General features: G+C 48.9%; 8 protein-coding genes across 8 annotated transcripts; 4 read left to right on the top strand and 4 right to left on the bottom strand.

Moving 5' to 3' along the window:
• Positions 1 to 386: 386 nt before the first annotated feature.
• Positions 387 to 8,217, top strand: CTRU02_209549 (polyketide synthase; the record flags this gene model as incomplete). The annotated part of the gene is made up of 4 exons (XM_036732708.1): positions 387 to 2,253; positions 2,331 to 6,253; positions 6,342 to 6,416; positions 6,493 to 8,217. 4 exons carry the CDS (start codon positions 387 to 389, stop codon positions 8,215 to 8,217), a joined length of 7,590 nt encoding a protein of 2,529 aa, XP_036575556.1.
• Positions 8,218 to 8,591: 374 nt separating this feature from the next.
• CTRU02_209548 (bnr asp-box repeat domain protein) lies at positions 8,592 to 9,816 on the bottom strand (the record flags this gene model as incomplete). Its single annotated transcript, XM_036732707.1, has 2 exons — positions 8,592 to 9,186; positions 9,254 to 9,816. 2 exons carry the CDS (start codon positions 9,814 to 9,816, stop codon positions 8,592 to 8,594), a joined length of 1,158 nt encoding a protein of 385 aa, XP_036575555.1.
• Positions 9,817 to 13,273: 3,457 nt separating this feature from the next.
• On the top strand, positions 13,274 to 15,333 carry CTRU02_209547 (uncharacterized protein; the record flags this gene model as incomplete). The annotated part of the gene is made up of 8 exons (XM_070205285.1): positions 13,274 to 13,452; positions 13,526 to 13,667; positions 13,731 to 13,916; positions 13,973 to 14,094; positions 14,159 to 14,245; positions 14,304 to 14,695; positions 14,756 to 15,039; positions 15,325 to 15,333. 8 exons carry the CDS (start codon positions 13,274 to 13,276, stop codon positions 15,331 to 15,333), a joined length of 1,401 nt encoding a protein of 466 aa, XP_070060933.1.
• A 934-nt stretch (positions 15,334 to 16,267) lies between these two features.
• On the bottom strand, positions 16,268 to 18,326 carry CTRU02_209546 (fungal specific transcription factor; the record flags this gene model as incomplete). The annotated part of the gene is made up of 4 exons (XM_036732705.1): positions 16,268 to 16,712; positions 16,761 to 17,458; positions 17,513 to 17,781; positions 17,837 to 18,326. The coding sequence occupies 4 exons, from the start codon at positions 18,324 to 18,326 to the stop codon at positions 16,268 to 16,270; spliced, it is 1,902 nt and encodes a 633-aa protein (XP_036575553.1).
• A 1,996-nt stretch (positions 18,327 to 20,322) lies between these two features.
• Positions 20,323 to 21,285, bottom strand: CTRU02_209545 (uncharacterized protein; the record flags this gene model as incomplete). The annotated part of the gene is made up of 2 exons (XM_036732704.1): positions 20,323 to 20,931; positions 20,992 to 21,285. The coding sequence occupies 2 exons, from the start codon at positions 21,283 to 21,285 to the stop codon at positions 20,323 to 20,325; spliced, it is 903 nt and encodes a 300-aa protein (XP_036575552.1).
• A 667-nt stretch (positions 21,286 to 21,952) lies between these two features.
• Positions 21,953 to 23,010, top strand: CTRU02_209544 (3-oxoacyl-(acyl-carrier-protein) reductase; the record flags this gene model as incomplete). Its single annotated transcript, XM_036732703.2, has 3 exons — positions 21,953 to 22,038; positions 22,141 to 22,593; positions 22,683 to 23,010. 3 exons carry the CDS (start codon positions 21,953 to 21,955, stop codon positions 23,008 to 23,010), a joined length of 867 nt encoding a protein of 288 aa, XP_036575551.2.
• Positions 23,011 to 23,503: 493 nt separating this feature from the next.
• On the bottom strand, positions 23,504 to 23,740 carry CTRU02_209543 (uncharacterized protein; the record flags this gene model as incomplete). Its single annotated transcript, XM_036732702.1, has 1 exon — positions 23,504 to 23,740. The coding sequence occupies one exon, from the start codon at positions 23,738 to 23,740 to the stop codon at positions 23,504 to 23,506; it is 237 nt and encodes a 78-aa protein (XP_036575550.1).
• Positions 23,741 to 24,202: 462 nt separating this feature from the next.
• CTRU02_209542 (short chain dehydrogenase reductase family) lies at positions 24,203 to 25,034 on the top strand (the record flags this gene model as incomplete). Its single annotated transcript, XM_070205284.1, has 2 exons — positions 24,203 to 24,777; positions 24,842 to 25,034. 2 exons carry the CDS (start codon positions 24,203 to 24,205, stop codon positions 25,032 to 25,034), a joined length of 768 nt encoding a protein of 255 aa, XP_070060932.1.
• Between the last annotated feature and the right edge of the window lie 846 nt (positions 25,035 to 25,880).

Raw genomic sequence — 25,880 nt, 5'->3', positions numbered from 1 at the left:
GTTTACGCATCGAAAATTGCATGACATCGCCGCGGACTTCTAGAAGTACCGATCGAACAAGTATTCAGCGGGTTATAATGCCTCTTTTAGCTTAACCGAGTGAGCACCGAAACACTAGGTTCAACTATAGCCAATCAATTTGATCGCTTGAAACTTCGAGCCTATCTACGGATATCGGCTCTTCATGAGTCGTGAGAGGAATCAGAGAGGTATGCGACTTCCCCCATTGTAAAGTGGGATGCATCGGTTCATGTCCTAAACTGCCTTGGTATTTAAGAAACATACAGACAGCTTGAATCAGGTCTTTGAGTCGTAAACCATGCTTTCTCAGATTGCCAAAGCCAGCTAAGCCAGCTAAGCCAGAGAAGCCAGTCAACATGTTGCCAATGTTCTACGATGAAGAACCAGTTCCAAGAATTTATGGCGGCAGCGGCATTGGCATTACTGTCAACGGTATTAATGGCTCTGGTATCAACGACAGCGGTTCTAGCAGCGATGTCTACGCTTCAGGCGATGACAGCACGGCTCCTATCGAGCCAGTCGCCATTTGCGGGCTGGGGATGCGCTTACCTGGAGGCGTTACTGACCCTGACGCCTTCTGGGATATGCTTGTGAGCAAACGCGACGGTCGGTGTAAAGTCCCCAAAGATCGCTACAATGTTGAGGCGTGGTACGCGCCGGGCAAAAAAAGACATGTGCCCAGCGAGTATGGTTATTTCCTTGACAGCAATATCGACTTTAAAAACATCGACGCCTCTTTTTGGTCCATGACCAAAAAAGAGCTGGAAACTCTGGATCCACAGCAACGATTGGCTCTCGAAGTTGTCTATGAGACTCTCCAAAGCGCGGGCCAGAAGCCGTCGGAAATCCGGGGAAGAAGGATCGGCGTCTGGGTTGGAAGCTTCGGTGGTGACCGGGCGGAACTGGATGCCCGCGACCCACAAGTCGTTCATCCCTACAACCTTCTCAATGGCTTCGACTTCATGCCCGCAGATCGAATCCATTACGAGTTTGGTTTCATGGGGCCGAGTGTTACCGTTCGGACAGCCTGTAGCTCCTCACTACTGGGTCTTCACCAAGCTTGCCATGCCCTGATTCATGGTGATTGTGAAGCAGCAGTTGTGGCGGGTACAAGCGTCATATACTCCCCCACTCTAACCGCTACCATGAATGATCACAACGTTTTGTCACCCTCAGGGATGTGCAAAACGTTCGATGCTGAGGCAGACGGATTTGTGCGGGGAGAGGGCGTGGTGGCCGTGTACGTCAAAAGACTGCGTGATGCGGTTCGGGACGGTGATCCCATTCGTTCGGTCATTCTTTCCACGGCCAGCAACTCCAGTGGGAAGTCTTCCACCATGACCGCACCGAATCCAATAGCCCAAGAGGACTTGATCCGGAGGGCTCATGAACTCGCCGGCATCAAGGACTACTCCAGGACAGCAATGATGGAGTGTCACGGAACAGGGACCCCCGTCGGCGATCCTATTGAGGCAGAGGCAGTGGGACGCGTTTTCGGAGACCACGGAGGAGTCTATATCGGCTCTGTCAAGACCAACATTGGTCACGTTGAAGGTGCTGCTGGCCTTGCTAGCGTTTTAAAGATGACGCTTGCTCTCGAGAACGACATAATCCCCCCAAATGCCAACTTCAAGTCCCCAAATCCCAAGATCCCATTTGAGCGCTATCAGCTCAAAGTTCCCACAGAGCCCATTCCTTGGCCCAAGGGAAAGGATAGAGTCGTTGGTGTCAGTTCCTATGGAGTCGGTGGATCCAACGCATACGCTCTTCTCGCCTCGGCTAGCCACTTAGGCATTCAAGAAAAAGATAGAAAAAAGAAGGTCACCAGCCATATCGCAGGAAGTCTTGGTATAGAGCCTCCTAAACTTCTTGTTTTGTCGGCCAAACACCCCAAATCGCTTGAGAAAATGGTAAGGCAACATCAAGCGTACTACCTGTCCCACCCAGATCACTTAAGAGACATGGCATATACCCTAGCTATGAAGCGTGAGACGCTGAGCTACCGTGCTTGTTGTGTAGCAAACGGTGTTGATGACTGGAAAATACTCAAATCAACTCATCACGGTCCGTACGATCCTGCTCAGTTGGTCTTCATCTTCACCGGGCAGGGCGCGCAGTGGGCTCAAATGGGGAAGTCTTTGATACAGAATGTTCCTTCATTTAGAAATTCGATAACCGTGATGGATAAGATGTTGCAGCAGTTACCAGATGCTCCGAAATGGAAATTGATAGGTACGTTGAAAACCACTATGATTAGCCACCCATGGTTGGCTACATTGTCAACTAAGCTGACATGTTTGAGGGATAAGATCAAATGTTAGCGCCAAAAAAGATTTCGATGATCAATGATGGAAAGATCTCGCAGGTTTGTTGCGCAGCTCTACAAGTGGCTCTTGTCGACGTCCTGGAAAAGTACAATATTAGGCCCGGGGCCGTGCTAGGTCACTCCTCAGGTGAGATTGCAGCGGCGTATGCTTGCGGAGCAATCACTCAACGCGAGGCCATTATTATCGCCTACTACCGCGGAAAGGTCCTAGGAGCTATTGAAAGCTCTGTCGGCGGCATGGCTGCAATCGGACTAGGAAAGGTAGAGGTTACACCGCATCTTCGACCTGGTGTGCTTATTGGCTGCGAAAACAGCCCCAATAGCGTCACGATCACCGGCGACAAGATTGTCTTGGAGATGGTTGTCAACGACATCAAGAAAGCCCACCCGGACGTTCTCGCCAGAGCTCTGCAGGTAGACAGAGCCTATCACTCTCATCACATGCAAGCCGTTGCTTCACAATATTTTGACCTACTCCAGCCTCATATAAAGCCTCGTGATCCGAGGACGCCGTTCATCTCAAGCGTTGCGAACCGGCCCATCTCTAATGGGGTTGATCTCGGTCCGGCCTACTGGGTCCAAAACCTGGTCTCGCCAGTCCTATTCAGCGGGGCCGTAAGTAAGATGATTCATACTTTAAAGTCGAAAAAGACCTTCCTCGAAGTTGGGCCTCACTCTGCACTTGCAGGACCCATTCGCCAGATTTTAGTTGCTGAAAATATCAACGCTGAGTACATTAGCGTCCTCAACCGCGGCCAAGATTCACATCAGGAGCTTCTCCGTGCTGTGGGCGAGCTGTGGTTGCATAACCATCCGGTAGCCCTGAGCCGTGTAGTGGACAAAGGAGAGACCCTTACAGATCTTCCTTTGTATCCATGGCATTATGAAGAGCCGCTTTGGCATGAGTCTAGGCTCTCTGAAGAGTACCGTCTTCGTAAATTCCGGCATCATGAACTCCTTGGCAGTAGGGTTTTGGAGAGTACTCCCACCAATCCGGCCTGGAGAAACCTGCTGCGTCTTGAAGATGTGCCTTGGATTGCAGAACATGAAGTTGAGGGCAGTATTATCCTGCCAGGTGTCTCTTACTTATGCATGGCTGGCGAAGCTGTCCGGCAGCTTACTGGAGAGAGCGGCTTTACATGCAAGCAGGTGCACTTCAACGCTGCGCTGCTTATGACCTTCGAGAGTCAGACAGAAATCATCACGCAACTGAAGCAGATTGGTCTGACTGACTCGGTTGACTCGGATTGGTATGACTTCACTATTTCTAGTCATCATGACGGGGGCTGGGTGAAACATGCATTTGGCAAGGTCCGTGGCAGCGCCAAAGAGAGAGACAGCAGCCTGGACATAGCCAGTGCTGAAGCCACCCGCAAGGTCTTCTCGAGGGTGTGCTCTTCTGCTTCCTGGTACCGCAAGTTCAGATCTCTCGGTCTGGAATACGGCCCGCGCTTCAGTGGTATGGAGATTACAGCCGACCCCTTGTCACCGAAGGTTGCCGCAACCTTGAGGCTTGACTTGCTTCCAGGAGAAGAAAAACACTACTCCATACACCCAGGGGCGTTGGACCGTCTTGTCCAGAGCCTTTATATGGCAGCAGCTCATGGCCTGACGAGAAATTGCAATACGTTGGCCCTCATTGCTTATGTTGATGAGTTCACCTTAGGCCCTCCCCCGGAGGGGGCCAAAGCATTGTCCTTCCTGTCGAAAATTACGGAGCAGAGGTCTGGAGCGTTTCTAGGCAGTGTTGTTGCATCTGTGGATGGTCAAAACACTGTTGTGAGCTCCAAAGGCTGGCAACTGTCCAGAATCAACGAATCCGGTGAAGTACACGCGAATCTGAATTCTCATGGAGCTGCCCAGCTGGAGTGGCGGAAAGACATTGAATTTATCAATCCGTCCTCTCTCATATCTTCAGCTATAACCGCTGAAAAGGCGGATTTGTATCGGCTTCTGGATCGATACAACGTACTCTCCCTTACTCGTACCCTCGACAACATACGCTGTGCCCCTCAACCACGCCGCGACCACTTGACCAAATATCGGAAATGGCTTGAGCAAACAGTCACCGATCTCGCTTCTGGCTCGCTGAAGTGTCCTGGCGTCCCTGACGCTGCGCAACTTGTCACAATGACGGCAGATGTTCGGGATGAACTGCTCCCACGTCTCTTCAAACAACTAGAAGGCAGCGAAGTTCATGCACCCGCAACTGCTATACATCGTGTCAGCTCCAGTTGTGAAGGCATTTTCAACGGTGATATCAGCGAACTTGAGCTCCTACTGGCTGATGGTGTCCTGCAACACGTGTACGACTGTCTGCTTCTAGACACGGAGTCGTCAGCATTCTTATCGCTTATCGGACATAAAAAGCCGAACCTCCGCGTGTTGGAAATCGGAGCCGGAACCGGGGGTGCGACAGCCAGCACCCTTCGAAGTTTGACTTCAGCACAAGGAGAAAGAATGTACCAATCTTACACATACACTGATATATCTTCTGGCTTCTTCGCTGATGCGAAAGAGAGGTTCAAGGAGTATTCCGGCCTTGAATTTGCATTGCTTGACGTTAGCAAAGATCCATTGGAGCAAGGCTTCAAGCCGGAATCCTACGACCTTGTCATTGCTTGGAACGTGATACATGCCACGCCTAACCTGCGCGAGTCACTAGCAAACATAAGAAAGTTGATACATCCTCGTGGTTGGTTTCTCCTACAAGAAATCGCTCCTGTGACGCCCTGGATCAATCACTGTTTTGGTGTCATATCCGGTTGGTGGCTTGGTGAGGCTGACAACCGCGTTTGGAAGCCCCATGTCGACTTCGAACGCTGGAAAAAGGAGCTTTCAGAGTCTGGGTTCGGTCATATAACAAACAGTTTTGACAATTATACGAATAACAACATTGTTTCTCGGCCGGTATCGCTCTTGTCCAGTTCAAAACGGGTTACGCTTCTGAAACGAGCAAACCAAAAAGTTCCAAACATACAGGACAATCTGCAAGCCGCGGCATACAAAGTCGACGTATATGATTTAGAGGACTCAGAAGCAAAGCTTGCTCCAGGACAAGATGTTATAGCAACCCTGGATATGTCCTCTCCTTTCTTCATCGGCCTAGTCGAAGAAGATTTTGCTCATCTTCAGCGATTTATCAAGGCTGCACATGACGGCAACTGTGGTATTCTCTGGCTCACAGGCCCGTGCCAGATTGGAGGAACAGTTGAACCAGAGTACGCGCCGTTACTTGGCTTCGCCCGTGTCATACGCAGTGAACTAGGACTTGATTTTGCTACACTCGAACTCAACAATATTTCCACAGCGGCGGCGGCAGAAATTGTCCAGAAGGTGTACGTCGAGTTTGAGAAGCGTGTCTCGAATGATCCGGACGCCAATCCTGAGTATGAGTGGGCTTATGCGGACGGAGAGGTTCTTGTCAGTCGTTATCGCTACACAAATGTCGCGCAGAAAGTTGAAGTGCTGCCTGACGAAATGAGTGTACGCAAGTTGGAACAACGCACGCCGGGTCTTACTGATACACTTTGCTGGAGGCCGCTGGCTGCTCCAGTGCTTGCCGATGGCGATGTCAGAGTCGATGTAAAGGCTATCGGCATGAACTACAAAGATTTGCTCATTGCGCAAGGTGTGATAACGGACGCAGCAGCCGTCGACGCCGGGTTCGGCCTAGAATGTGCAGGCATTGTCTCAGAAGTCGGCCCTGGCGTGGACAGGTTGAAAGTGGGTGATAGGGTCGCTGTTATTTCGAGCGGGTCGTTTACGAACAGCAAGACCGTATCGCAACAGTTGTGCTGCAAGATGCCCAACAACATGAGTTTTGAGGATGCTGCTAGCATGCCCATTGCGTACTGCACCGCTTTCCATGCAATTTTCAACCAAGGCAATGCGACCAAAGGATTGGTATGTGATAATTCTTCTCTTCCCCAGCTCATGAACAACTCAAAACCTTTCTGATTAATAAGTGCTAACGCGTTTATGTGTTTTGCAGAGTATTCTAATACATTCAGCTACTGGAGGCGTGGGCATGGCGGCCCTTCAGCTCGCTCAGATGCTAGAAGCCGATGTGAGTTGAAGAATTATTTTCATAGCCCCTCTTATGATGCAAACGGAGAACGCAAAACTGATGAACTCCGTGGCAGATCTACTGCACTGTTGGTAGTCAAAGCAAGAGAGACTTCCTAGTCAAAGAATGCAAGATTCCCCCGGAGCACATTTTCAACTCCCGCGACTCATCCTTTTTGCCTGGAATCATGGCAGTAACAGAAGGACGTGGCGTTGATCTCGTCCTCAACCAGCTTTCAGGAGAGCTGCTTCATGCATCCTGGCAATGTGTAGCAGAGTTTGGCACATTTGTCGAGCTCGGCCGCCGGGATTTCCTCGGTCATGCTAAATTAGCCATGGAGAAGTTTGAATCAAATCGAACCTTTACTGCCGTCGATCTGACGCACCTCTGGGTCCGGAAACCGCGAGTCGTGGGGGAAATTCTGGAGCGGGTGATCCAGCTTTGGACCGAGGGACACGTCAAGCCTTGGATTGCTTCCAGATTCTCGGCCGCGCAAATATCCCAGCCATTCCGCCAAATGCAGAAGAGTCAGCACATAGGCAAGCTCGTTGTCACAATGCCGGATGACACTGCTGATGACGCGCTTCCCACCGAGCCCATCTACAAGAAGCTCAAGCTGAGGCATGATCGGTCGTACCTCTTTACTGGCGGCTTGGGGTCACTCGGTACAGTCATAGCCACTTGGCTTGCGGAAAAGGGAGCTAAAGAGATCGTCTTTTTGTCCCGCTCTGCAGGCTCAATGCCAAAACACGCACAAGTTGCCGAAGAGCTCGCGGTATTGGGTTGCAAGGTCACGATGGTGTCTGGTGATGTCGCCGAGTACAACGATGTCGCTGAAGCTATCAAAACGGCTGAGATGCCTGTCGGAGGCGTTCTACATGCTGCGATGCTCCTCCAGGATTCCAGTTTCCTCAACATGAGTTGGGGCGATTGGCTGACGGCATTGCAGCCCAAGATTGACGGAACCAGAAACATCCATGACGCGCTGTTGAAACAGCAACCTGATGTTCCGGTTGACTTCTTCTTCCTCTTCAGCTCTACTGCTGCCACCGGTGGTTGGTGGGGACAAGCCAATTATCATGCCGGAAACACGTATATGGAATCTTTCGCTGCTTACAGACGCAGTCTGGGTTTGGCTGCCAGTGTTCTAAATGTTGGTTTCATCAGTAACGTCGGATACGTTGCTGACCGACCTGAGGTACTCGACTCCGCAAGGGCAACGGGACAGTGGCTCAATACGGAAGTCGAGCTTCTAGAATGCATCGAGCGCATGTTGATGGAACCGCCGACTGACTCTGGCTCTGCAACTTCTTCTTGCCGAATTCAGTCAAGCCTCATGGCAATGGGTATGCGCTCTACCATACCGCTGACGTCGAAAGCGTGCCGTGTCCCCTGGAAGAGAGATCGACGTATGCTGGCCTTGCACAACATAGAACCAGGTGACTCCTCAGGCTCGTCGGGCTCGGATATGATGTCTAATGACGAGTTATCCCACGCAATTCGCGAGATTAGCTCCAACATTGTCTCCCTCCAGTCAGACGAGACCATAACGTTCTTGGCCACACACATCGGTAAAACGTTGTGCAAGTTCCTGCTGAGGTCAGATACCGATCTCGACTTGGAAGTCCGACTCACGGACATCGGTATGGACTCTCTAATAAGCATAGAAGTAAGGGCCTGGATCAGGCAGTGGATGGGTGTCGACTTGGCCACGCTTGAGATTACAGGATCTGAGAATTTGCGGAAGCTTGCTGCTGCAGTCCAGAAGAAGATGATTACGAAGTACAACTCTAAGACATAAATACTACTTAGATAGTAGAGCGACGTGGGAGGTAGAAGAACAGTTCTAGAGTTGAAGAGTTTATGTACCTAAATTGTATGTGCTTTCACGGGAAATCACTTGAAATGATTTAGTGGTAATTTTGTTGGTCTTCGACGAGTTACAGCGTTTGTCACAATAAAATCCATGATTGCTGAAATTGCTAACAGACGGAAACCTGACGAGTTCAATGGGGTTCCTAGATAATTGACCCAATTTACAGGTGGTGCATCGTGGTGAAGTGCAAACTTGAACACACATATTTTCACAATTCGTAACGTGGGTATTTAGGAAAGGTATGTCAAGCTCATAACGCATTCATTCGTCTTTTTATACTACGATTATGGTATATAAATTTACAGTCCAAGCAGCGTCTTAAGGTCAACAACGCTAATGCTGACTTGGTTGGTGCTGCTGGGAGGCAGTCTGCCGCCACCGATAATGGCCAGCTTGGTGCCATCATCAAGAAGCTCAAGGCCACGAGAGTAGGCGTTGGGCTGGGGAACAGCGTACTCGACCCACGCGTTGGAAGCACCGAGCTTCTGGTTGACAAAGATGTTGGACTGGCTGCCCGCGCTGAGGATGATGGTGCCGTTCACACCGCCGAGAGGAGACCAGACAACCTGGGGCGAGCTGACGGGGCGAGTGCCCTTGTCGCTGACCAAAGAGATGCCTGGGGCGGCGAGGATGTTGCGGGGCTCCTTTGTGAGACGGTAGTGCACGCGGCAGCCATCGGTGCCACAGACCTCGTAGGCGTAGAGGAAGTCGTCGTTGGGCAGCTTGGTGATGGCAGGCATGCCGGGACGGGCCTCATAGGCATTAGGGTCGTTGACATCGTCGACGATCGCGCTCCAGGTCTTGAGGTCCTTGGTAACTTGGTGGGAAAGCTTTTGGCCGTACTTGGGATCGCGCTGGTCGGCGTAGTAGAGGATGAGCTCGCCGTCGTGGAGCCTGGAGGAAAGATTCAAGTTAGTAGAGTTTCCTTCGAGGTAATCGAGTTGGAGAGGATTCTTCTTACAAGAAGTGAGGCTCCCAAACGGGAGTCAGGCCGTTGTTGGGGCGGGCCTCGCCTCCGCTGGCGACGCTGCTGAGGAACTCCCAGTTGGCACCGCCATCGGTGCTGACGTAGACGTCAATCTTGGTCAGGCTGAGGTCCGTGGGAATGCTGTTACCGGCGAGCAGAATGGTGCCAGCCGGGTAACCAGCGAATTCGGTAGGCAGCTTGTAGAAAGAGGGCTGGTAGCGCAAGCCCCATCCGTTGACTTGGTCCTGAACGCGGCCGATCTCAGCCCAGGTGTTTCCACCGTCGGATGAGCGCCAGATGGGGAAGTAGACGATGGGCGGCTCAGGGGAGTAGTTCTCCCAAGTGGCAATCAGGTCACCCGAATCCAGCTGGAGAGCGCGGGCGTAGAGAACACGAGGGTCGACCCAGCCGGCGTTGGATGGCGGGGAGAAGATGACCTTGTTCGACACAGTTCCGCTGGCCTGACGGCCCTCGACGGGAGTGGGAACTGGGCTGGCAGCGACCTGAATAGACAGGAAGCTGGCGAGACCAGCAACAGTGGCACCGAGAAACTTCATTATGGCTGAATTTGGAGGAATTGACCTGTTGAACCTGGGGAAGAACGGGGGTTCGAAGCGGAGGAGACAATCGCCTTGGGGGAAAACAGCTACTCACAACCTCCGCATGGCGGGGTAGCTTATATATCTTGCCATTGAAGCTTGAGAGGGGGCGATTGCGATTGTTGCACCGAGGTCACGTCAGTCAAGATGAAGCTTGACAGCTCAAAGAACGTTGGAACCGAGCTTTTCCTTGAATTCGTGACTCGTAAACGGATGATTGGAATCCACCTCAGCCGGTGGAGTGTCCATGTTCGGGTTAGCCAGCGCTATGTGCAGGTACAACATCGTGATTATTGGCGCGTCTGGGGTATACCCTTCCCGATTTATTGGCAGTGTGACCTCATGCCCCATGGAAGAAAGGCTGTTGGATCGGCTGAAAGCTCGCCCGAGAAGAATGTTACCATCCCCGCGTTTGTGGCTCAATGCCGTCGAGATCTGGGGTTGGTGTGGGGGTGGTCCTTGTCAAGGTTTATTGCTAGCTACAGAAGCTCTAAGACGCGCGCCAATGAGATGGTGTTGACCACTCGGAATAGGCCGGAGATCAACAAAAAACAAATCGTCCACGTGCAATCTGCCAGCTCGAAATGCCGGTCATTACATTGTATAGGCTTTTGGAGGGAATTCCTCGCTGTAATAACACGCTGTGGCTTGGCTTCTTGGAAATTGGCTGTTGATGACACAATCAATTACGCCTTGGCTAGTGGAGGAATAATAACAAGGCAAAGCCTGAGTAAGCTACATCCAGTTTGCGGAATGCCGAGGTTCAAGTTCCACATAACTATAAACCTGTCAAACCGCTTCGGCCCGTGCAGCAGTACCTTGAAAGCATCTGATCGTCATATGACAACGTGGTATCGTAACAATGCTCCCGCTGATCAACACACTTTATGTATCTTAAGTCAATAAACATTCCCTGAGGTAATTTTGATGAAGAGGATGGCACGTTCATGTTCAGTAAATCCGTCCCCCATGCATTAGCTCAACTGCATGTTGCTGTGCCTTTGCTTTGGCGCCCATGAAAAGCTCAACGAAGCTGTCTCGAAATAACATTGGGTAGTAAGGAACATTGAGATTTTATGTTTCCGGAACTAGAGAATAACACTCCATCACATAATTCCATATAACAGATGAACGCGTGTTATGTGTCCCAAATTTTGCTTGGTAGCCAACACCCAATAAATGCCACTGTATTTTCAGGGTTGTCTTTACATCTTGATAAAATATTTGTTCTCGGAATTTTACTAGAGCTGCGTGCTGGAAAGTTTCATTTGCGTAAAGAACGACACTGCACTCGCCAATTCCTGTGATAGAGTTGTCTGTTCGTGACGTCTAAGCTATCACTGAATGTGTCGCCTGTTTGTATCTCAGTCGGTAGCTTTATGATTGGTATTGGGTTCGTATAAGCGCAAAAAGATTAAAGAAAAGCCACCAGACATATTATCTTTATTTCTTTAGGTCCTGATTTGACAAAATTCCGAGGTTTAAGCGGCACCAATTGAGTTGTATGTCAAGGTGGTATTGAACGTCATGTTTTTCATCTTAAAACCCCGTTCTCTCCCAAAACATATCCCATAGAATGAAAATAGTTGATGCTTATATTTATGTGGCATGCAACACTCCTAACTCGCCTGCAGTACTTTCATACGATGTGGGGATTCGACAAGCGAACCCTTTTGAGGAATAGATGACGTAGGCGTGGTGGGGATTTTCTTCCAGGTTTCTGCCATAAAACAAAATGGAGCAGAACGCAAGTCGCGTAGGTTTACCTTTACTATGGTACCTCTATCCCCACCATCCTTAGTTAATGTACTTTTATTTCGCCTACATTAGCGCTTCCTGGCAGTCTCCTGTCTCAGAGGAGACTGAAGGAATAACAGCATTTGTACTCATCGAGACTGCGGATATCACATGAATAGCGTTCCATAGAAGGGGGAAGTGGCAACACCCATCCGAAGAATAAGCTTTCAAGGGCTGTAATCATCACCTTACAAGGGTTTTGTAGTCCTCTTGGCACCGCAGGGAGTGGCTAATTCTAGGAGCCAGTTGCTAAATAAAAACATGACCACGGCTGTGCCGCCTAGTCGCATGAGAGACGTGCCGCGCCTATTGTGGTTATGGAAAAGGGTAAAGAAACATCAGTTTTTGATAAGTAGACGAAAGAGATCAGATCTTAGTCAGTTATCTGTTTAGTTTACATTGCTTTACCCCGATCACTACGAAGGGGCAGGCGAGCCCAGGCCATTCCTAGGTATGAAGGGCGACATCAGTCTTGAAGGGTGTGCTACCAAAGACCACTTGATCCACTTGATCCGAGCGCTGAAACATCTAGCTATAATACTCCTTTTATATATTTAAAAGCCTTGTAAGGTTGTCTCTGTTCAGCTACAACCAAATGACAACATCGCCATCCACCAATAACAAATGCAGTATATCAAGTAAGGTATGAATTAGAACCATTTAAGTCTTTCGCATAGATCGCCCAGAAGAGAGCCAACATGACGAAGGGGTTCTCGTAAAGTAGACCTGGCTAGTTTTAAACAATTAACCATAAAAAAATCAACCTTCCGAGCTTCAGGCACTTGAAAACAAGCCCTACAAAGTCATTCACCGTCAGGGGCCGTCGATGGCTTAGCAGCATGTCTAGACCATAATGGGTTTTACCAAACAAAACTGTTGAAGATCCTCGGCCATGCTTAGATGCCCTAAGCTCTTTCGCCAGTTTCTTTCCCTGCACACATATGCACCGTATGCCTGTGGAGGCGGAAGTTTCCGAAGGTGGGCAGTAGAGAACGGGTGTCACCGAAACATTGAGCACAGGGAGGATATATATGGGCCTCTTTGAGACACCACCAATAAACCAGGGCACTTGAACCGCCGCATGTATCAAGGGGACTAGTTGCATCGGGGCTGAAAATCTAGAATGCTGTTAATATCGAAAGCTAAAAACTTCAGCTTTCTAAAACTCGACAAGGTTGCGGAACACGAGATTAAGGACTTTTAGTAGAACTTGAAAAAGAAAAGGAAGACAATAATATGTATCCTGTCGGGTGCGGCTGGATTGGAGTACTTAGCATGAAAATTATCATGATTGAACAACAAGTGATCTCTTTGGTGAGTTCACCTGTGTTGTATCCCTGTCGTGTAAAAGTAGGAATGCCTCTGGCTATCAATAATTGAAAGCCACAACTTTCAGCTACATAGTAGCATCACAGTGTGCTACAAATCACCATCCAAGTCGAAGGGTCGCAATAAGTCTGTGAGAAAAGAAAAGGTTTCACATCCATTAAAGGGATGCAGTTTACATATATAACCATCATTGGATGCCTTCCAGGTCAAAATTGGTCGACCGGATGCTTTACATATTGTAACAACAGTACTCTCTTATACAAATCGCTATAAAATCTTCTTGTTCACGATGAAGGCATTGCAACTAACAACCCCTGCCTTGCTTCTCTGGCTATCGCCTTGGATCACTGCCATCGCATACAGCTGCAGTAACGACAACTGCGCCCGAGCTGTTACTGGAACCCGAAGAGGCATCGCCTTTGCCTCCGGCGCCAAGACTGACTGCCAGAATTTCATGATACAAACTCAGTATGGGCACACAACGTACGCACACTGAAAAATGCCATCTAAATCAATTGTATTGAGCTGACGCCATTTTAAGCACTGTAACAATTGCCACTTCTGCCGCTCCTACGGCAAAGACCATTCCTACATACGCCTCGGAATGTTCTGGAACCTCGCGGTACTCAAGCGCTTGCTCCTGCTGGGGCATCACGGCTAGTACTATCTCAAGAGAAGACCAGGTGAGAACCTCAATGCTTACCAGCCCAACACAACTTCAGAGTCACAATGCTTACTTTTACAAGACCACCACCGTGACAGTGAGCGCATCGGCCGTGAGCACCTCTGCGTCAAGCACATCTGTGGTGAGCACAACTACGGTTAGCACAACTACGGCAAGCACATCGGCAGTGCCGACTGGCGGCTACCAACCAGCGATCCCCTCTTCTTACGACCAGTGTGTCTTCGACCCAGCTACTGGCGGCGAATTTGTAAGTCGAGGCTAAAGTCTTTCATCACTTGATAAGCGTTGCTTACCCGCAATTAGGAACTATATACGCCGAATGGACTTGCTATTGTTAACAAAGACGGGAAAGCTGTTGAAACAGACGATGCATCGATACCTGTGGATCCATTCAAGTTCTCTCATCCTTCTGGCGCTCCCAACGGGTACGTGATGAACCCATGCTGCGTTGAATTTCGGAATCGAATAGGACATACTGACAGCTGAAAGCTTATATGACATCGTCTTGAACGCCGGAGGTCAAACGCTTTATCTTGCGGTTTTTAAGACAGGAGCGGTTGGATTTGTCGACACAAGGTAATGTTACCCAAAACCCGATTAACTAGACACACGATCTAATGAGAAATCCGTGAAGCTCCAACGGACAATCGTATGTCGGCACTGATAACCAATATATCACAACAATTTGGTCAGTGGAGTGTGATGGACTGACCAGCGCTGGCATTGTCGGAGGTGAATCATTCGACTTCATCGTCACGGACAACGGCGATCTTATTGTTCTCACATCGGAACAATCCAAGAGGAAGAACCGACGCGATATTCCAGTGCCGAAAGGATTCTATGTTAAACCGAAGGAGGTAGAAACTCCTCCCGGCACTAAGTGTTCTAATCCTGCTCAACATGCCACCTCCAAGAGTCCTCCAGTCCCGCTTACCTCAAATGGATGCGGGCCCGAGGGCATCGGTGGTTGGCTTGTACCGGACGGAGACTTCACGGATGCCTGTAACTTTCACGACGTCTGCTGGTGTGAGTATACTTGTCAGGTATTCGATTCATGCTTCCAGATTGCTGACCGTATTTTTCTAGCCGATTGCTCGAGTACCTTTGCAGGTTGCAACACGGACTTCTATTACCGCATGGTAGACATCTGTAACGCTCGGTATCCCGCTGGGAAGGATCGCTCAAAGTGCATCAGCCGTGCCGGGATTTATCACTCAGCTGTCTCCAGTAATTACGGCGCCGGAGTTTTCACTGATACCATCAACCAATATTGTGACTGCGTCTGCAATGACTCGAAGCTCACCACATGCCAGGACAAGTGCGTCGATACGAAGACAGACCCGCAGCATTGTGGAAGCTGCAACTTCAATGTGAGTCTCCAGACGCATTCAATATCTTCCTTCATGTCCCTTTTTATTAAACTTCATGATTTCACTCGGATACCATGCTTGTTTTATAACTATGACGCACCCAATTCCACTGAATACACCCTTTCCAACCCCCCATGGAAGATTCCTCGCTGACCAGAAACTGAAAGTGTCCTACCGGGTCCTGCACAAACGGTGCCTGTTCCTTCAATAGCTGCACTGGCAGGACGTGCAGTACCTTTTCGCAGTGTGGTCCTGGCGGCGACTGTGTATGCGCCTCCGTCACAGGCGGCCTAGGCTTCTGTGTCGACGGCACGACGCCGTGTAACGGACTAGCCGGCTGCGGAACCAGCGCTGACTGCCCGCTTGGTTCAGTATGCGCTGTCAGCACCTGCTGCACGCGGAACGTATGTATCAGGACTGATCGTTGTGGCGGGTTCGGGGGCAATATTCCTCCGAATCGGTTGATGGCCGCACGGGGAGAATGGACGAATGCTACAATCGGACATTTGCCAGAGTATATTGAGTAGGTCAGGACTCGTTTCAGATATAGGAGCAACTCTATCGCTCTTGATTAGGTCGTAAGACTTAGCTTATGGTATGAATATTATATTTATGAAAAGGAGATGTTAAAAACATTGCTGTGAAGCCACGGCTACCACAAAAATTCGACACAGAACAAATGTGAACAGACGAAATAAACATGCAAGATCCAAGTTACTCAGTGTCAAATAAGCCTATGAATTTATTCACATCTGAGAGTTCTCAGTGCCATTTACTAGGCAGCTGAGTCGGAAGTTGAAGTATATATAACACCTGACTTTGTGTTAAGCACTTTTACCCTCCTCTTTCTGCCCGCTCTTCAATTCCCTTCAATACTATCATACACCCAGCAGAGTTGTGCATTTCGATAAGAAAGGTTCGTCTTCTGCTACCTGAGAATAAAAAGTCTTTTTACTAATCGACGCCAACGGACTAGGAACTTTTATGAGGGTTTCATCTAATTAGATTTATATTCAAGAAGCCAAAATGCACTAGTTATAATTCTTATTAACCTTGTCCTTTTTATTTAACTAACCTATTACTATTGTTCACGTCTCTGAGGTCTACCATTCTGTGTATAACAGCTTACAAATTCTTAAATGTCTCTTCTCTATTATTTAGTAGCTGCCTATCTATACGTTACTTGTTACAAGTTTTTCTATTGTTATGTGATAGCAATGAGCCTAGTCTAGAGACTGGCCGGGAATTCCCAGTCGGTCATCTGCAAGAAGCCCGTAGAGAACCAGTCGTGGGGAGCAATGGAGATGTTCCCCCTTCCCTGTGTAGGGTCTTCTGGAGGAAGTAGGGAAGGAGGCAGTACAGACTCCATTGCTAAGTTGCCATTGTCTACCGTATTAGTGTATAGTGAACTTGAAACCGTTGTTGCAGTAGTAGGAAGACGTTGACCGAGTGGTTTCGACGTGGTCTGCAGAACCACGGATGACGCCACCTCATACAAAGTCAAGATGATGTGGTAAGAAGCCACATTCTTGTGACTTGGATCATGACTCTCGAAAAACCTGACAACCATCTCGATAAGCTCGAGGTCGTCGATCGCTGTTACTGAAGTCCTATTCTCAATGATGTTGACGAAGAGAATGTCAACGGTCCAGGCGACCTGATACAGAAAATAACTGGTCTCTTTAGCAAGTCTGACCGAACCCTCAGAGTCAGGTACTTACATGGTGAAGGGGTGTCGTGGGCGTTGATATCTCAGTAAAGAAATCCCGGCCCGTGCTGCATTGACGCACAAGGCAATACTAGGACTCACGTCCTTGTCGTTTCCAAGAAGCGGCAGCCTGAAAGCTGCCGAGTGAACGGCAACAATTGACTGGAAGTACATAAAGTTTAACACACTCAGACTCATGAATCTAGCTTCATCGACATCTGACAGATTCTCGTCCGGATTTGGGCGTGTCATTTCTGGGATATCCTGCCACCAACAGTATAGTTCTGCGTCCAGTTGTGCCATTGTGTTCTCAAGAGTGACACCGGTCATTTTCTCCCTGCTTTGAAGGTACAGCTTGTCATAGATGCGTCCCCGTATGTGAGATAGGCGCACCTGCTGGTGGAAATAGCTCAGTTTGACGTTTCCAGGATAGTAGTATACCGCGTATCCGTCCGCTGGCAATTCGTCCGGAAGCTCTTGAAGGAAAACATCATTGATGAGAGGCGGCTTTCCGATGCGCAACATAAGATCATGATCTAGCACGTAGGCGTGCCAGAATATACGACGACGATGAAGCACGTCTGCGAGCTCCCCCTGTCCATCTGTCGGGCAACTGAGATTATGATAACCAGCCAAGAGAATAAGTTGGGTTGCCAGGGCAAGGAGGGATATAGCGACATGGTTCTTAGCCGTAAACATAAAATAGTAAACCTGGGTTGGTTCGGTTAATGGGGAATAATACGGCCTCTAGGAGTAATCCCATACCAGCGAGAGAAGCGAACCTATCGCCATAGGATTGGGTGGCTGCAGAATAATGTTAGGTACCATAGCGAGGGCATTGTTTAGATAGTATGTGTGCTGTTGATTGTCCGTGTTCCACTCTCGTTGACGAAGTTCATGTGCAAGAATGACATTCAATGCCATCTGCCATCCCGCCTCGTCGCAAGGCTGTCCAAGCATATATGCCTGAACTGCTGCTCGTACTTTGGCCTCTTCGAACAATCTGATTCCGAAATTAAACACTCTAAAAAATTCTGCTTAACAACGTTAGATATTCTCAGATTGATGACAAGGCGGACAGCTCTTTACGGTTGATGCAAGATATGATAATATCGTTCGGAGGAAATGGGTAACTCTTTGCAGAGGTACACCCGAGGCTTTTAGTAGGCGCGACACTTGCAACCTGGTCTAAAAGAATACGCACTGCTTCTGAGTAACGTGTGTCGCCTATCAGAGCATCAATTTTGGCGATTCCTTCCGCTGAGAACAACGAGGATGATCCTGCACGTGGTATTAGTAGGATACGAATTGAAGCAGAAGTCGAAAAAAGAATTATGTGCTGACCCGCAGCACCAACGGCACCCTCGGATGCTCCCGGATAATATGAGTTTACTGAACTGGGCGAGCCCGAGGCTAGTGGAAGCGGACATGGTACTACCTCAGTGGAGGAGGGCTGGGCTGGTTCAGCGGCAGATGATGAACACGCCGAGTCTGAGCATACTGAGGCGTGTTTATTGGCTTCCTCCCTTGCTTGAACAGATCTCCGAGGTGCTTGTAGCTTTTCTACCAATCGCTCCATCTGCTCGATTCTCTGAACGATGTCATCGTATAATCTGAATATGTCAGCCAAGCCTTGATACCTAATCCACGCGACCATGTGAACATGAAAAACCATTGGAACACATACTCTTTCTTTCTTCGGACAGCCTTTTTCCGCTCTGGCCAAATACATTGGTCACCGGATTTCTCACATCCCGAACAAGTAGGTCTCCTATGATCGCACTTGACCTATTGCGATGTTGCCATCAGTATTCGATACAGCAAGAAACTCTATATGAGATATTCGCAACACAAATGGGTTGTGATGACGGTGTCGGACTAACCTTTCGAACCCTGCAACGTTCACAAGAATGCGACATAACTTTAGGGTATAGGGAATCAGATTTTCTTGTCGGACAGTTTCAAATTGCTTGGGCGATGACAGATGACGGCATCTGGATTTACCGACGATGCTGAAAAGATAAGCAAGTGGGACACACCTTTATTGCGGAAACGGTGTGAAGGCAGACCAATCGAGAACATGCAGGTATTTCTAAGAAGGTCAGAGGCAGGTAATACTCAGTATGAAATGCCTGTGCGCTAATACACATCTGCCAGGGATGTTCGGTGGCATCGAGGTGGTGGAAGCTCGCCTAGCTTCACGTGGCATGGTTTCAATTTTCCCCACAGCCGACGCTAAGACATGGGAAGTCAAGGATAGACTTTCGGTTTCGGTTTTGATTTTGGCACCAAAGCTGAAAAGAAATGACTAAGAGGGCTACATTGGTCGAGGATTGTCCTGTTGCGCTTTGTGAGTTTGACACAACGTCATTGCAAATCTTGCGCATATGAGTAGAATAAAAGGGGGGAAGTGGTTCTTGGCCAAATCGGCATTATCGAAGCAGGGGAAGCCGAAGAGTCAAGCAATGAGATAGACACCACGGTCACCAAGACACCATATATTGGCAAGACTGTCACTCCATTGACTTTTAGCCATTGGCCAGCCTCGTGAGCAAGGCCAGTGACGCCTGGACTCTGAAGTTTCAAGCTTTCTTCCACGCTGGAGGGAGGGGTTGGGTAAGGGCATGGCTTTGAGATTCCACACCCGCAGTGGAGATGCAAATGCTGGGTCACAAACTGGTGGCCATACTGATGCCCAACCCTTAGTTTCTGGGCTATGCGCTAATAAACATATACTAGTTGCCATGGATAAAATAAAAAGAATTGTGTGCTTCGTAGTGGACAATGAATGGGGCTGAGGATGCATAAATTTCTTTAGCAAACCCCCATAAGAGTAAGATGTATGCCTTTCTAGTGCCGAGCTAAAGCGAGCGCTTGAGTATCTTCAATGTAGCTTGAAGGAATTTCGTTGAAATGATGTATTACTATTCGCCTTTATAATACTCTGGAACAATTTTAATGTCTTACAGTATTGAATCTTGGATCGGGAATAAACCAAAAGCATCAGCGGCGCTAAGGCACTTCTGGCGGTGTATGTGTATAGGGCGAATATGGATTCAGGGTCGTAACATTCGCTATAGGTCTTAACTCGCGGTTATGTCGCTGTCCGGAGGTTTCTTGGCGGACGCAGTGCGGTGCTTTCGGCTTGAATGGGAAGGGGTACCCCCGTTGCACCCCCCCCCACTCTCGACATGGTGCCACCAACAAAGGCCTCTGCCCTGTGATCAGTTTTTCTCCTGGCTTCGTGGCAAACCTTGCGAGTGAAATAAGCGACCTTTTATCTTCTCTGCTTCGCCGAACCAGCAGTGATACACATGAATGAAGTCTTCGATGTGAACATTGCCTACATAGGATCAAATAGTACTCATATACAAAGAAGCAGCGGCACAGGTGGCAGTAGGACCAAATAACCTTACAATACATGCAATGAGCTCGATACTCTACATATGTATCATGTCGTTGGTTAAAAACTTGCTAGTTTTCGTCTGTCACCCCAATCAACTTACACGTGTTAAGAGCTCCTTTGAATTTTCAGACAATACCAAGTGAGCATGCCAAGCTTGTCGTATTGCTATCTAAATATTTTGGTGTGCCTTAAGCCAATCCTCCAGGCTGATCGGCTTGATCTGGCTCCACCTCCTGCTATCCTTGCTGTCGTGAAGACACAAACCTCGCAGTTGAATCTTCAGGTAGATGAAAGCCGAGTAATCATTGTAGTTTGATGGATGGATATTGTCACGACCCTCTTGAAGCAGCCTTTCAACATCCTCCACAGTACCTAGATTCTTTCGTTCCAGTTCCACGCCATGTACCTTTTCGTAGGCATCGGCTAGCTCATGCATCGACGCACGAAAACTCTCAACGTAGCGCACTCCGCCGTCTTCAGCATTCGGCTCTGAGATTGCAGCGATGGTGTATGAGGCAAGATCGTCCACTGTAGTATAAATGTCAACCTCGTCGCCGGTCCCGAAATACGAAAACGTCTTAAGTTTGCTGTCGATTGGATTGTTGAGAACTGATGAATACATCACATAATCGGGAATGGTGCCGGTGAATGTGTAAATCGGTTTGATGTTGGAACTAAGACGCGCGTGGTTCCAGAAAGAGATCAAAGGATCGTAACCTTCATGGAATCCCAGCGGTAGTCTTGTCCAGTCATAATTCCACGATGCTGCATGAAAAACCTTTTGTTGCCCGTCCCTATTAGCTTGAAACAAAATTGATCCAGGGAGGCACGTTACTACCTTGACACCGGCGCGTTCGGCTGCTCTCAATAGAAGTATCTGTCCGTCAAGCGCTGTTTCGAAGGCGCCTGAAGGAGCAGAGACGATAGCGTCAACACCTTTTACTGCTTGGTCTAAAGCTTGAATATCATAGGCATCTTTGATCACTACAAAACTTTCCAGAGAGTCTGCAAGATCACTCTGTAGCTTTTGTGGGTTTCGACCGAGTCCGCGCACCTGGTGGCCAGCAGCTAAAGCGGCACGGGCAGTGGGCTGCCCGACCATGCCAGTGATACCATATATAAGAACGAGCATCCTGCTGTTTCAAAGTGACTGGTTTTGAACAAGTTGATTGTAAAAGAATTATGTGACCTAATGATAGTCTGACGATGACCATTGTACTAAATATTCCCTTGGGTTTTGCAATTATATATATTGTTAGTATTTTTCGAATTATCGCGAACGAAGGTTGATATTTGGACTGTATTCGACGCGGCTTGGCGCTGATCGAGGCCGCGGAGTTCGCTTCTCCGCTTTTACCCCGAAGCGCGAGAAGATTCCTTACTTAGCCCCCCGATCGGTGCTTTAAGTTTCTCCGGAGTGTTAATCTACAGACGTTTACACTGGTTTGTAATAATGTGAGGCCATAATACGTCCTGCGTCGTTATCATCCGAAGCCGACGGACTATCAATCGAAATTCAGTTGCACCCGAACCTGTAGGGTTGCGGAGCCCGAAGTTACCTCGCCATCCGATCATTTCACTCCGATATGGGACAGGACCGAGTTACGATTAAAGTCAGTCCGCTTCTTCCGGCCGGGATGCCGGTGATGCTCACGGAGGCTGGTAGCTTCATGGATGCATGATTGTCTTCACATGCGCTTAAATAGAACCAAACGTCTCGTACTCCCAGCTCCTGACTTCAGTTTCACGCAGCCAGCTCTCTAGCACTTATGCTAATCAAATCGAATCCCCAAACCAACATGGATCTACCAGATCAACGCCATACTTCCTCGTCCCCTCCCAGGTTGTTAGAGCAAGATCTTTCCGGAAAGGTTGCTCTAGTCACGTAAGTAGAACGATCACGAACTTCTCTGACATGTAAAAACCCATACTATCGAACAAGCTTGGACCTATTTTGGCCACCATCCATTGCTGACCTGACTTATAGCGGAGCCACCCGTGGAATCGGTCGTGCTATTGCCCTCCATCTCGCTAGTCGTGGGGCATCTATCTTGGCCACGTCCTCCTCACCTAATTCTCTTCATCTCATCGAGTCTCTTGCCACGGAGGTGGGCGAGCTTTACGAAGACTCGGGTTATCTACGCCCTCGGGTCGTAGGAGTAGCGGCTAACCTGCTGTCTCCGGATTTCGCCGATACCATTGCGGAAGAAATCCATGACACATTCAACAACAAGGTGCATATCATAATCAACAACGCAGCATATAGCGAAATGCGGCCGATGGGTGAGCTTGATGCAAGTTACATCCATGATATGCTGCTTGGCAACGTTCAAAGCTTGGTCTTGTTGATAGAGGCTCTCTTCACAAGAGAGTGCATCCAGCCCTTCTCGAGAATAATCAACATCTCAGGCGCCGTGTCTAGGTGTTCCCTGCCAACTCCGTAAGTAGCCTAATGGAGTCACGTTTGATTGAGCTTTACTCGCACAATACACATGGCAAAATGTCAAGGATAGGACTAACTTCTTGTAGGGGAATGATAATCTATGCTGCTGTCAAATCCGCCATGGAATCGCTTACCCGCTCTTGGGCCGACATCTTGAGTACAGATGAGAGGACACAGGGCACCACATCGAATTCACTCCTTGTCGGACCAACTGCTTCCGAAAGCTTCCTCGAAAGGGGTGCCCCCCAGTTCAGAACTCAAACTCTGACTAACGTGAATAAACCGTCAACTCACAAGAGCATTGGTTGGCCTAATGATATTGCCGATGTTGTTGGCTTGCTAGTGAGTAGGCGATCACATTGGATCAACGGTAGTACAATTGGGGCCGACGGTGGCATGTATAAGGTTCTGTAGAATAATTCTGTTGTTTTGGTAGAGCCTAGACTTAGAGGTACATTGACATAGTCCTTGTGGTTCGATATAGTCAGAAAGGCGAGCATGCCACTTTTCCATCACAGAGGCCAAAAACAGCGTGATCTAGCTCATATCAAAAGTAACAAGAGAAGGTAGAAGGTAGGGTCTATATAGACAGTTAGGAAGTATTATTGCTAGTATAAGGGTCAGTAAGCTTTATATAACAGTGTTTACCTACTCTCCCTATGCCTTCCATTAACAAAGGCTTTATAGTAACGTTGGGGGCCTCTGTAGCCGAGACTAGTTTAGTGATATAATTACCGTTTACGCTATTGTAATGCCTCTATTGTATAGAAAAAAAAGTAACTGTTTCGATAGTTAAAAACGGTGTTAAGCTTTAACCTTTTCTTCCCCTAAAACTTTAAGGGGTAGGAGAACCTAACGACGGCGGTAGCTCCTTTACTAACTCTACAGCGGCTGTGATCGGTCCTGGTTACGCTTCGCTCCTCCAGGCCCTTTCTAGGCAAAGCACTGGAGATGCTTTGTCTTTCCTTGTCCTAAGCAAACCCTTGCCCTCAGAGGTTTCCACGAGCTTGTCACTCACCAATTTGAAGCCTGGTGGCTCTTGAAATCCCAGCTTCCACTGTAGCGCCGATGGTTTAGTGGTAAAATTCTCCGTTGCCATCCAGCAGCGTCGGGGAGCCGGGGGTTCGATTCCCCCTCGGCGCATTTCTTTTGCTTTTTCTATGTTCAGAGACCATAATTTCAAATGTTAGATTTCGTCACGGGACATATTTGATGCACCAGTTGTATTTTGGTTTCTTTAATGGAGCAGTGAAGGAAGAATAGAGTAGCGGGCTTTTTGACATCCTGGCAATCGATATCTGGGGTCCATCCCCACCTCCAATCGATCGTGTCTTGGGCCCCTGTCATTCCAGCCCAAAATGGATGCGAGTCTCCGAACACAAGACGCACTAAAGCCTCGGAAGGACATAGTAAGTACACATGTAGTAAGCTGTAGTAGGCTGTGGTGTTTCAAGAGGTGGAGGGCTATGAGGGGGTATTGCGTCTCCCAAAAGATGGAGAATCCATCGTCTCCATGAGGCTTTTTTTCTCGCACTAAGGTACTTAACAAGCAAAAGTCACATCAATCTATCGTCACTCTGTCAAATACCATCCATACACAATAACAATGAGCACCTTTAAAGGCAAAGTCATCGCCATCACGGGCGCAGCATCCGGCATTGGCCTTGCGACGGCGAAGAACCTCGCATCCGAAGGCGCGCGGGTGTCGATCAGCGACGTCGACGAATCTCTCCTTTCATCTACGGCAACCGAGCTCACGGACCTCTACGGCGCGGAAAATGTTTACTCCAAGGTGGTGGATGTGCGGGATCGGAAGGCAGTTGAGGCATGGATCGCCGAGACGGTAGAGAAACTTGGACCGCTCGATGCTGCGGCAAACTGTGCCGGTGTGCTGGGCCGGCAGGGTAACAGAGCGACTGTGCCGGAGATCGAGGACGACGAGTGGGACTTTGTGATGGGGGTAAACGCCAAGGGCATCCTTAACGCCATGAGGGCGCAAATTCCAGCTCTGAAGGACGGAGGAAAGGGAACGTCCATTGTCAATGTGGCCTCTGTTTCTGGACTCTACGGGCTAGAGTTTCATGGGGCTTACACCGCAAGCAAACATGCTGTTATTGGATTGAGCAAGGGTGCGGCAAGGGAGTTTGGAAGAAAGGGGGTTAGGATCAACGCCGTGTGCCCGTGAGTCGGCTTCTTCCGCTGCCCCTTCTGATGATTTTGAGAGTTTAGCTGATCTGGATTACAGAGGACCGATTGATACCCCGCTTCTGGCGAAGTCTATGGAGTTCGCGGCGACCGGAGCCGTTCTTCCCCCCCCTCTGCTAGGACGTATGGGACAGCCAGAGGAGGTTTCGGCCACCATTATGTTCTTACTCAGTGACGCTGCGTCGTACATCACTGGACAAGCCATGCTTGTGGACGGAGGTATGTTGCCGTAAGAAGCGCACCTTGGTGGGGCTTGGCTAGGTCGAGACTCTAGAGCTTGGTATGGATTCTGAAAATGGATGCCGGAGCAGAATGGAGTGAAAATCTAGTCAATGTGAAAAAGTCGATTCTCTCATCAGAACGGAATGTGAAACTGATGCATGATCTATGATTTTCTGTATAGTCCTACTTATCGCATCGGTGTTTGCATCCCATCAACTGCGGCTTGGCAACAGGTACAAAGGCTGCGAGGTATTAGCCAGCCAGACACAGATACTGCCACTTCTACTTGAATTGTGCTATTATTATTTTGAGAAATGTGGCCCTTAAATTGGACTGGTTTGTAGTTTGTACCTGTTGCCAGGCCGCAGTCAATGGCATATGGACTTTTATATGAGACGAAGGTTTGATCTGTAAACACCACAGACGGACGGTTCTGGCGAAGCCCATGTATATGTCCTCTGTGATCGCCAATACTGGCTGAGGCCGACTTACATCAACTGTTGACAACCGACCTGGACAGGTGTGGTATGTCCGTCGCTCTGAGAATGCCCATCTACGCCCCCAAATGTAGGCTCATGAGCGGATTCCGTAGGTATGGCGGTTGGTCATTGCACCATCGAGACCTCAAGCTCTGCCTTGCATATGGTTGGCGATTGACTATTATGGAACGCCCCGTGAGTATGTTGGTTATGTTTTTGTACCTCACAGTCGGAACGAAGCCAGACATTGTTCACTCCTAGACAGGCAACGACGCCCCAACTATGACACGGATGCGGTTCTGGGCGTTGGGTTTCCGTCATCCGGTGGGGTGCTTCTAGTCGCAGTACACGAAGTTCAGAGTCGATTTAATTTTCTGA

The sequence above is a fragment of the Colletotrichum truncatum genome (genome assembly GCF_014235925.2).
Source record: "Colletotrichum truncatum strain CMES1059 chromosome Unknown Contig_0006, whole genome shotgun sequence".
Taxonomy (NCBI): domain Eukaryota; kingdom Fungi; phylum Ascomycota; class Sordariomycetes; order Glomerellales; family Glomerellaceae; genus Colletotrichum; species Colletotrichum truncatum.
This window is presented reverse-complemented; position numbering and strand designations above follow the sequence as displayed.